We start from the raw sequence: 12311 nt of genomic DNA on the forward strand, positions 1-12311 counted from the left end.
ATCCTTGATTTGGTTTAGAACAGGATGGCTTTTTATCACAGCAGAATTTAACTTTATCTCCGGTATAATTCTGATCAGGCATTAGCTCCGCCTCCTCTTTTTTTTTTTTTTAAACCTAAGGTCCCAAAATCTGTGTTTCTCTAACAGGGCTTCAAAAGAGGGGTTTGAGCAGAGGCATGGCTACAATGGGTGAACTGTTTGGTATTTTAAACTTCACAGACATGTTTTATATAGGTATGGCGCTAAGATATATTTTCCCATAGGTCCTCTTTAAACTGTAGCCCATGTTTTGTTTAAATGCACAAATACTCAACCCTAGTTTCCTCTGAATATTGCTTGAGTCAAGACAGAACAGATGTGTTTTCTACATCCTCCAGTCTTTATGATTACTTCTACTCTCAGATAGTCCTTTCAACCGTTTCCCCAGGAAGACATAGTGAAAAACGACCGTTCGAGCATCCTTCTCGCACTGATCTCATCTAAGACTCACAGACTTGTCGCCGGGCCCATCTGTGTTGACCTTATCTCCTCATTTCAGCCGAAGGCAAAGTGCTATCGCAGTCTCTTCAGGCAATTGCAGGACATCAGCAGGGATGAAAGAAAATGAATGTCAAGGGTGTTTATTTCCTAATGTCGTGTCTGTCCTTGTGGGTCTGAGGCTCTGACCGATCCCCGGGGACCGAGGGAAGGTCTGAGCGACAGAGAGATGGGTTTTCCGATGGCTTAGCTGAGCCTTGTCAAAACAAGATTACCAGTCTGTTCAAAACACTCAAAAGTCGTGTTTGCTCGAGGAAATCCACACCTTTACTAGAAGGAAAAAAATTACTCCAAATTAAAAGGTTTTTACAAATGCATTAAATACAGTTGGTTGGAGTTATTACCACTTACTGCATGTATCAGGATTTGAGCAACTGTGAATTATATATTGCTTAGTGCAGCTTTGAATTTGAATTAAACACGTTTTTTGGGGCACAACAAAGCAATAAAAGTGCCTTGAAGGTCACAAGTCTGCAACGAATATGCCTAAAAATTACAATAACGGATACTTTTGATATGGAAAAGTTTAGCAGGAAATGTAATAACCAGGATCAAATTCTATTCAAACATATTGAGAATATGGGGCACATTTGTTCAAATTAAACTAAATATATTGCTCCTTGATAATATTTTTTTTACTTGTATATTTTCTCCAAACTCTTAAAACTATCCTTACTAAGTGTTTAAGTAGCCTGGACAGTATACAAACCGCTGATTGTTCTATGACTTTTCAGGAAAGAAAACATTTTGCCATTGAACATTCCCGAAGCACCTTTTATGTTTGCTTCAAAACACATTTGGAAGAGCGAATCAGTCGTATATATTTCCCCCTGTCAAGGAGGTTATTTATTTGGCTTGGTTCGCTGTGCGTTTGTCAACATTTAATGAAACAACTACAGGCACAATCTTCATGAGACTTGTTGAACAGGTGTAGCATTGGCCAATACACTATATAACCCATTACATGTTGGATCCTTATCACGGGGCGGATGCACGCATTATTTTTCACTCATTTTTAACGGCCTTGGCAGAGGTCTACACTCTGAGAGTGCTTCTAGTTTGATCTGTTTTCAGTTTATGGTGCTGTGGGATAAGGAAGGTGTAGTGAAAACAGATCATCCATCAAAATGATATACAATCTCAATGGCGTGTTTTATTTGATCATATTTTTCATCTTGGCTATAGCTGAATGTTGTCTATGTAAAATATAGATTGTATATAACTGGCGAGGCTCAGCACTGTTTAGCTTCACTTCAGTAAATCTGTTCTGGCCTCCAGTCAGCAGCACAAGTGTGATGCATGGGCTCGGATCTCCTGTGCATCCTCATTAAGTGGCTGCTGTACGAGCCAGAGGGGGGGGCATGGGGAACAGGGTGAAAGAAAGACAGTAAATATAGGATTTCCAAGAAACAAGGAACCATTTCTCCATCTTTTCAGGGAATGTCAGGATGGGATTACTGCTCAGTCAAGTGTCTAAAGGCTTAACATACCAAACAGGTACTGTCCGTTTCCCCGAGGCGTCGCCCAGCATTATACCAAAGCAGCAGGTAAAATAATCCTTCTTACTGCTGCATTAAAAAATCTTGACACAGTGCACTTCAGCGCTGCATTTAGCCTAATCCTAAACTTCGCCCAGACTCGAGCACTACAGTACAAGACTTTCCCATCGATTTCACGAGGAAAACGTAATTCGCCCATTGCCTCGCCTAGCTGGAGGAGAAAGTGCATTCCTTCTAATAGTCCCAAGATCTTTATCACTCTCCATCTTTCTTTCTCTAAATCTTCACTGCAGTAAATCAGGGGAGATATAGCAGGGTGGCCCAGCCCAGCAGATCACATACTGGGCTATAAAGCATCGCAGGCCATCGATCGGTGCTCTTGCAGTGCAGATAACAGTCAGAATATGGGGTGGTAATGTCTGAATGCTGCTGATGGTGGTCCGTCCAAATGGGCCCATTATGCAGCCTCAGTTATACGATACCACACGCATCCTCTCTCCTCTCCGAATGATTCTCTTCTCTCTTTACAGTAAGTCACACGTTTGGTAACACTTGCTATGGAGTCCATACCTACAGTATAATGTGTCATTATAGCACTTTACTGTATAATTAAGCAATATCACACAATAGATTATGATAAGTCTGGGACTGATGCCAAACAGTAAACATTTCCCTGCACACTAGCTTGCTTTTTTGGGACCCGGAGGTCAGCCACTTTATATAATGTACATGTATTCGTATGTTTTGTTGTGCAATCAGGGATATACTAGTCCGTTGGCTGTTGCTTTTGTAGAAATGTGCAATTGTACCTTCTCCTCCATCCAGTAACTTTTAGCCATTAGCCGTTTAGCTTCCATACATGCAAGTATTTATGTTTCCCAACTTATTATTAATGAATCGCCCACTCACTGGATATACATTACACATGTTTATGAGTGCTTATAATTGAAATAAAAAAGTGCTGTAAGAAGATTACAACTTAATTTAAAGTATGTTCAAAAAAGGCAATATAGACATGGGCTTCGTGTAACGTCTTTTTAAAAAACAAGAGCAACTGAAACCGATATTGAGCTAATCCTTTGGTCTCTCTGAATGTCTGCATAGTCTCAGTGAGTTAGAGTCATTTCCAGTACATGAACCTGAAAAACAAGTCTCCACTGAATGTGCTTTTTTTCAGACTTCTTAGATTTCATTATCATCAGAATCGCTCTCCGTTTCTCCTCTCCACAATGCAACAACTCCCCTGTGGACCGTTATAGCTGCTTGCAGAATATATTTTTCTTGCGTAATATAGATTTTTCTTCCTGACATGCTTGCTAATGCTTTGCTTCCGCCAGACAGAATAACATCCATTTAATCCACTGGCCCTGCAGAACTCCGCTCTCTTGTCTGCAGCATTTCTTCACTGAGCCACAGCCTTTAACACGGAGAGATGGTACGGTATTATCGAAAGTGAAAGAATCCGAGTCAGCCAGGAAAGGTCAGGCCCTCGCACCGACTACACAACACAGACTCTGAGGAGTGCAGGAAGTTGACAGAGAGCACAGCTTTCCTTCGGGAATTTGAGGCGTCTCGGCGCTGCATCTCGTTCATTTAGATTGGATTACAAGTCGGTTGGTGGAGCTACAGAGAACAGATTGCCCTTCTTTTCACATGATGCTTAACTTCTTATGCTGCCTGCTCGCATTTACATGTGGACATCCATCATCCGGACTGTTGGTGCAGATGGATGCTTGTGTGGCTAGGAAAAAAGTGTTTTTCACGCTTTTATTTAACTAGATACATTTGGCTACGGAATCATTTTTCAACACTGCAGCTGTGCTTTGGCTCCAAGCAGCCTAATTTACAGAATATCCAGTCAGTAATGGTAGTGTAGATTTGTTGAGTTTTTTCCCACTACTACTGCTACTACACTACAGCCTCCATTTGAAAGAAAATTAGTGCATGAGAGCATAGACCACAAAAGAACCCCTTACATTTTGGAGTTAATCCGAATCAAGCGGCGTGTACAGTGTATATGAATTAATTTTCACAGCGTTAAAGAGGCCATTTTATGCTTTTTGTGGAGTTCGATTTCCTGTACTGTGTTACATAAGTTCAAGAGGGAGTTACATTTTTATTTGTTGACATTCTGCAAACGTTTCACAATGTTTTAAGTGGTTATTCCTTTAGCAAGTGGCTGGCTTTGTCATTCAGGTATGAGGACGTGTTTCAATTCCCCAGCAAATGTCAACCTCAAAAACATAAATGATGTCGGTTGAGCTACATACAAGATTCTATTTACACTTATCCAGCACATTCCCTATCTAGCAACCACACTTCCATTGCGCACACACAAAACAAAACAATATTATCTCAAATTGAATCCCAACTTTTCCTTCATATGGGGGTGAATGGAGCACATATCAGACATCCAGGCATCAGGCTGTTTGTCGCTGGTGATGCAACTGAATAAATTCATTGATTTATAGCGGCCAAGCTGCAAGTGAACCCCTGTAGCAACCAACCAATGCACACACACCTTAACTGTAGGTGACCATTATTTTACTTTAGCACACTTCCAAAAACTGCTAATTTGCTCTATTTTCTTGACAGGGAGAAACCCTTCTCTTCCCTTGAAACACAAAAATAACAACTCACGCTGACTATAAAACATTTGACTCTCAGTAAAACTACAGAGAAACCCGCAGTAAAGCTGCTGCTCTCAGATTTCACTCGGAGCTATGTGTGAGAGGCACAGGGAGGCTCCGGCGCAATTAGGTGTTCAAGTGTTGATGCAGAGCCAGTAGAGTACTTTCCAGTAAATCCTCTCAGAGTCCAGGGTGCTGTAATCGCTGCCTCCCATTGCTGATGGGAAATGCTTCACTTGTTGCTGGGCTCTCCGTCTGTTTTAGCCGTTTCTCTCTCTGCTCCCTGACCCCTGTGTTCTGCAGCCATCACCCCACAGAGACACACAGGAACACACAGTCCAGACTTCACGGCAAAAACATTCCCCTCGCTGTTTTATTACACGCGGTGGATATTAGCATAAAGCTGAGCCTGGCCTTAATTAATGCAGGATCATGAAAGGCTCCGTTACAATGCAGAGACTGCCTCTGGTGGCTCTTTAGCTCTCACTTTTCAAAGGCTATGTCAGCAGTTATTCTTAGTGCCAAGTCTTTTTGCCAAGTCATGATCTACTGTGTAATATTGTGGCACAGTGCTGTGACATCAAGTTTATCCGAACATCTATAAAAAGAAAAGAGATTACACCCTGATGGACTGACGAATGTGTTGTTCTCATGTTTATATAATGTTTTAATTATCCTTTATTTTACATGTTGACTTACATTTATTTAGCTTATATCTTATTTCAACATGTTTTTTCACATTTATTCTATTTTATTTGATTAATCCTTTATTCTAAAATGGAACAACTGTCACAAAACCCAATTCCCCTCCAGGGTAAATTCATATTTCTGATTAAGAGCTTCATTTCTTCTCTCCCTTTTCTGTTTTTCTCCCCCCAGGTCAGGAGTGGCCATGCCATTTGGCTGTTTAACAATCGGGGAAAAGAAGGATTATAACAATCCTTCGGAGGTGACGGATAAATATGACTTGGGTCAGATTGTTAAATCGTGAGTATCTTCTTCATTCGGATCCAAGCCATTGTAATATGTGTGTTACTCAAAGTAATCTAACCTCAATATGCTCATTTCTCAGGGAGGAGTTCTGTGAGATATTCAGAGCCAAGGACAAAAATACGGTTAAAATGTTTACATGTAAAAAGTTCCTGAAAAAGGACGGGAGGAAAGTCCGCAAGGCTGCCAAAAATGAGATCCTCATCCTAAAGATGTAAGTTATTCATTGTGGATTTCTGTGTTATATATGCATGATTAGTTTAGTCGTGAGATGGTGAAGGTCTTTGCTTTTTTCATCTTCTTTAATACTCACTTTAAAGACAACATGAATTTTCTAAAAGGAAATCACAAAGAGAAAACAAATGTAGGTGCTTGCTTTAATGAGAAAAGTCAATCGAACCTCATTTTGCTGAGTGATCACACACTCGCTGTTTCTAAGGACCTTATTTATCTCAAATTCTCTTTCTTATCAAACTTCAGGTTAAACCCACATTAGCATAACCCGAGCCTTATCAAACAATTTGCCGCCGACAGCAGGCGAGGCGGTGGAGCAAGATGAATACGAAAGAGTGATTTCTTTATATTCAAAACATGAACTCATACTCCTCTGAAAATCACACCATGAAGACACCCCACTGCTCCTGCTTTTATCTCCGTATCATCATCATGGGGGTTTGAGGAAATAATCGAATATGATGACACTGTTAAAGGAGGGGAATAATTGCTGGCAAAACATTAAACTAGTCTTGAATTTATAACGCTTTGATTTAGGCATTAAAAAAGAAAAATATTCATACTTTTTTTTTGTTTTATTCGTTCAAATGAAATAATGGACCCTGCACACTGACACATCTTTGTACTGACAGTTTGGTTGCTTCACAGGCGATAGTTTTAATGACATTGAATATAGTTTCCCAAAATGGTCCTCAAACACAAATCCTGTTTGGGCCAGAAATTGGACTTAACCCAAGTTTTGATCAGGTATAGCCGAATAAAACATTACAGATCATTGTGAAAAAATGATTTTGGTGTTACGTACAGATATGAGATGTCCTTAGCCTACGTTATGTTTGGCTCTTGTAATTATCTATGTACAGGACTTCAACAAATGATCACGCAAAGCTATTCAGCTGTTGAATGAAAAACATTTACGGAACAGATAGAAGCTTCAGACATTCAGGCATGGAAGTATTTACTAGAGATGTAACGAAACCAAAAACTCACGGTACGANGTGTGTGCAGCTTTCTTGAGTCACATTTTTTACCCCGTGTAACGGGAGGGTTTTGTTCCTTTATAAACTTCCTTTTGAATTTCAATCAATCAATCAATCAATGTTTATTTATATAGCCCAATATCACAAATGTTACATTTGTCTCAGTGGACTTCACAGTTTGTACAGAATATCAGTATGACAATACGACACCCTCTGTCCTTAGACCCTCACATCGTACAAGGAAAAACTTCCAGAGAAAACCCCACAGTTTAAAGGGAAAAATGGGAGAAACCTCAGGGAGAGCAACAGAGGAGGGATCCCTCTCCCAGGACGGACAGACTTGCAATAATTGCCGTGTGTAAATTGAAAAGATAATACATTTGCAACATAGGTAGTCCATTTTTCTCTCTTGTCGTAATAAAACCACTTATTATTATTATTACCAATACCACTCTGGTCGTGTTATTTCCCCTTTGGCTCCCCTAGCCCAATAGGGAACGTAACAGAAACACTGAGGAAGGTTTTTAGTGATTGAATATCTGATAACTTTATATTTACGGCAACATCATCACCAGAATTAGCCATGTTTCCATGCATTGACACAGCAATACAACAGGAAATAGTCCTTGTTAAACAAATCTGATTGGTTGTAGACTAATCTAAAAGCATCCAATATTCTCAATGATTTCATAAGTGGGGCTCAGATGCTAAATCATTAGCTTTTAGATAACCATAAGGCAGCAAAGCAAGGATACTTGGAAGACAAAGAAATGCTAATGACAACAAGTCTCAGCTAAAACTAGCAAACTGATATTGTAGGGTTCAGTGAAAACACGAAAATCAAAAAGAGATGTCGGTGTCACATGAAGAAAATATATCTTAGTATTGCATAACATATGAATAGAAAGGGCTATATTGTATATACATTTTCAGACTTTAATCAAACAAATGAGTGTGAATAGATTCCAAGAAGGAAGTACCACAAACTGATTTTCTATGTTCTGCAATAACATAAACTATAAATCAAATGAAGACACACCCGGCGCCTCAGGTATGCTGAGATTTACATTATATGAGTCAATGTAAAGGTAGCTCACTGTAACTGCACTCTGTAAATCACCTTTGCAGTAACCTATTAACACCTGGGAATTCTTACAAGAGACTGTATAACTATAATATCACATTCTTCAGTGCTCGGGAACCACAAACATTTTTGGGTGTTTGCCTAGTTTATTATGTGCAATAAAAGCACTTCAATACCACGGAACATTTTTTAAAAGTGCACGATTGGAGAGAGTGGAGAAATACTTTGGAATTTACCATTTGTCCTCCCAGAGAGAAATTAGTGCCCAACTAACAAAGAAACATGTTTTATAACAATATAGCTCTCTCTTGGACAAAACAGAGAATTTATTGTCTCCATCGCCGGGCGAGTAGACCGGCTCTTCTCCTGTTTTTTACATCTGTGATTTAGAGTGCTCAAAGATTGTAGGTCAACCTTTTGAGAAACGATGAATCAGCCGACCATAACAACATACTAACATTGTCTCTGGATATGAACTGTTTCCATCAAATCAGAGATACATGGGTCGCACAATTTAATGAAGTTCAACTGAAGCCTCTTTTGTGCACCATTTAAACACAGTTAAATCCCAGGTCAAATGTACGTTAGAGTGTCTTGAACATACTGTTTTCAGTGATGGTTATAGTTTGTTAAATGTCTGTTTCCTTGTCACTTGTCTTAAAATGTGTCCTAGTTTTTGATGTTGCAAATGGAGCTGCTGTGATGCAAGAACCATTTCGGAGTCAATAGTTAAGTAGAAATGAAATGTCTTCATAAAAAACACTGAACTTCGCTGAATATTATTTTGTATTATTCATTTTTATTTTCCTTTTACTCTCGAACTCTCTTCTTATTAATACATACAGTATATATACATATATTTTCTATTATTTCTATATATCTTTATTTTCCTTGTGCACTTGGATTTAAGGTTTATATGACAAGAAGTATTTCTTAGTTTTATGTAAAAACATTGGTTTGTATTCTGCTCGAAGGAACAGCTATGGACAAGTAAGGAAAAAAAGACATGGAGACAGTGCTGGACTGGGGGGGGGTTACAAAGGAAAACTCTTACTGAGAACTTATTTAATGTTTTTTTTTAAATTGCTACTGTCAAACACACACATACAGTACAAACTAACACACACATACAGTACAAACTAATACACACATACAGTACAAACTAACACACACATACAGTACAAACTAATACACACATACAGTACAAACTAACACACACATACAGTACAAACTAACACACACATACAGTACAAACTAACACACACATACAGTACAAACTAACACACACATACAGTACAAACTAACACACACATACAAAGTTAGCTTCCGGGTAAAAAGATACTGTTCAGTGTAAGGATAGCCCGGGGTGTTGGCAGATGGCTGCGGTTCAGGATTCGGTCACACACACACACACACACACACACACACACACACACACACACACACACACACACACACACACACACCATAGTCTTTTACCTGATTACCCTGTCAACCCTCAACCTCTTTTTCACATTGAAAGAAAGCTCTCTGTCCACCACCTTCAGATCAAGCTGTACAAGTCTCCTGCGGACATCTGCACAGAGTGAGCAGAGATGGATTATGTTTTCAGCCCTCAGTGCTCGTCTTGTTCTCTGTAAAATTCCACATCCCTTGAGGTTGTTCTCTCGTCTCCTCCCTCTTCTCCTCCACCTCACCGTAAACCACATTCATCTGTTCACATTAGGCAACCTCCTTGTGTTTCTCTCTGTCCTTTCTTCCCCCTTCTCCTTTTCTTCTGCTGTTAGACGCTAACCACAGAACGCTGACAGACAGGTAGCACATGGTTTAATAGCCGGTTAACACCCATATCACTCCGGAGTTGGATGCTGGTGACGGGCTAAGGTGTGAGCTTTGTTAAAAACTGCAACTACAAATGTGTTCACACATTCTCGCTGGATATAGACCCTTTTCTACGGAAATACAGACAAAACGTATTACAACTATTAACGGGGCCCTATAATGCTTTTTGGGGTTTCCCTTTCCTATAGTGTGTAAAGAGGTTTTTGTGTAAAAGTAAATCCATGTTCTACTTTGGTAGAGTACTTAAGTAAATGTACTTCCACCAGTGGTATTTCTACACTGTGGTTTTACTTTAGCAAATGATCTTCCACCTCTGCATTTTGAGGAAGTGTAAACGGACAGAGTGTGAAAATGAGATTTAGACGGATGAGAGTCATTTAGAGGACATCCACACAGAGTTACGTAATGCAGGGCTGGACATGAAAGAGAAACGTTGGAAATAAAATCGAGGCAAAGAGAGCAAATAATCTCTGAGAAGGAGTAAATATTAGTTTAACTGCAGCGTTGACTCTTCAAGTTCTGAGGGCAGCACCCACAATCCAGGACTATAATGAGTGTGTGTAAATGTGTGTTTATAGTCGCTGCACAAACTCCTGTAGCCTTTTAAAGAGACGAAGGAATGTGTGTGTGTGTTTGAGGGTAAATGTGTAAATACTGTCAACTGATGAACATTTTAAATAGACTGCAAGTGAGAGGAGAAGGCTGTGTGTGTGTGTGTGTGTGTGTGTGTGTGTGTGTGTGTGTGTGTGTGTGTGTGTGTGTGTGTGTGTTCTTAGTTGACAGTAAATACCCGACGCAGTGCTCACCCCAGGCTCACCTCATGGGTGGGTCTGCACGTTCTACACAGCTGCCGTGTGTGTGTGTGTGTGTGTGTGTGTGTGTGTGTGTGTGTGTGTGTGTGTGTGTGTGTGTGTGTGTGTGTGTTAGGGAAAGAGGGAGGGAACCGGTTTTGATAGAGGAAGAGGAAGAAAGCAGTCTGCTGTTTGTAGTGATGCCGTGTGAGTGTGTGTTTGTTTAGTGACGCGAGCATGAAAGGCAGCTGCTGCACGAATCGACACATGCAATAAAATACACACCCAGGAATGCACGCACGCAGACACACACACACATACACACACATATATATATATACTGTATATGAACGCAATACATTAAACACATACACCTTTCTCTGTTTCCAAACCAATCTTCTGACTCTTTCAGAAACTTGAGTTAGGGTTAATTCATGCTTTATCTTTTTGTCTGTTGTGCCTTATCTAGATAAAGTTGTCTTGTGTGGTCTCCCAAAAGGCAAGTGTTTGTAGCACAGGCAAAACAAATCTATGAACTGTGTTTACCTAATCAGGATACAAACCAAAGTAACTGTATTCCCTAACAGTTACATAAAAAAGGATATAAAACTGATAACTGGTACATGTGTTCAATAATAACACGTAGGATTACAATGTTAAAATAATTATATATTGTAGGTATATATGTGTGTGTGTGTGTGTGTGTGTGTGTGTGTGTGTGTGTGTGTGTGTGAGTATTACCTGAAAACACCTGTGTGCTGTGCTGCAGTATCTGGGATCTGAAGGCCTGCCAGGCCCCTGTCAGCTGGCTGAGGAAACCCCGTACGTCTGTGAGCTCGCTGCCAGAGGCTCTGAGCACGGAGAGAGTCGCTCGCAGGGCCCACCGCTGCCGCACACACACTCTTCTGACACACACAAACACACAGCATTTCATTATTGTAACCTCAATTCATTGACAGTACTTCATCTGCTAACATGTCCGAACATCTTACGGGAGCCGTCACATAGAGATTGGAGTGTTGATAGCCTCCCAGGTAGCTGCTAACAAGTGCTATTAATTTGACACGTGTGTGAATAAGACGACGTTAGCCATTAAAGGTGTGGTTGTAGCTGGAATTCCAAACTGTTGAGGAAATTCTTCGGGCAACTCTCTCTTACCCCCTTCTTAACAAAGACTTTGACTTTTAATCCCCACATGCTCTGGTGGAGTTTAACAGTGTGTATGAGCAGAAAGCTCTGGTGTGAATGAGTGCCTTTCTGAAAAAGAGCAGACTGTACAGTATGTTCTGTGAAAACTCTCCCTGGATACGTTTTAAAAATTCAGCTGCTTCCTCGTTCAATCATGCAAAGTGTGTTGAAGAGTGTTGTACTGTAAATACTATATTTAAAGTGTCCTGCATGTCAAAACCTAAAGCCACAATATGCGGTTGAGTCGATGGTGAGTGACCCTAAACCTACTTGTGTGACGTTTGAATGTGTGAGACCACGTTGTTTATGGAGGGCTAATGCTAGAACAGCATACGTATGTATGAAGTCCTCAATAAGTCCCTTGAGGATCGTAAACGATTGCCCATCCAAAAGCACGGATCAGGGTTGGGACAGCCTCCCACAGGCCCAGCCGTTAAAAAAATCTTCCAAACCACTATGCTGCCCATTCACTCAACTTTGAAGGGGTGACGTCACTTTGCCCCTCGCTTTCGCCCAAACTCACTCTGCTTGTGGGG

At 40.3% G+C, this 12311-nt stretch overlaps 1 protein-coding gene across 1 annotated transcript in view; it reads left to right on the forward strand.

The window, feature by feature from the left end:
- Positions 1-12311, forward strand: part of LOC104959424 (caM kinase-like vesicle-associated protein) — a 43737-nt gene that overhangs the window by 24515 nt on the left and 6911 nt on the right. The window contains exons 2-3 of the mRNA XM_010787313.1: positions 5546-5653; positions 5739-5870. Of these exons, the coding sequence (XP_010785615.1) occupies positions 5546-5653; positions 5739-5870 (240 nt within the window). The remainder of the gene's footprint in view (positions 1-5545; positions 5654-5738; positions 5871-12311) is intronic.

The sequence above is a fragment of the Notothenia coriiceps genome, unplaced genomic scaffold, assembly GCF_000735185.1.
Source record: "Notothenia coriiceps isolate Sejong01 unplaced genomic scaffold, NC01 NC01_scaffold00030216, whole genome shotgun sequence".
Lineage (NCBI taxonomy): Eukaryota > Metazoa > Chordata > Actinopteri > Perciformes > Nototheniidae > Notothenia > Notothenia coriiceps.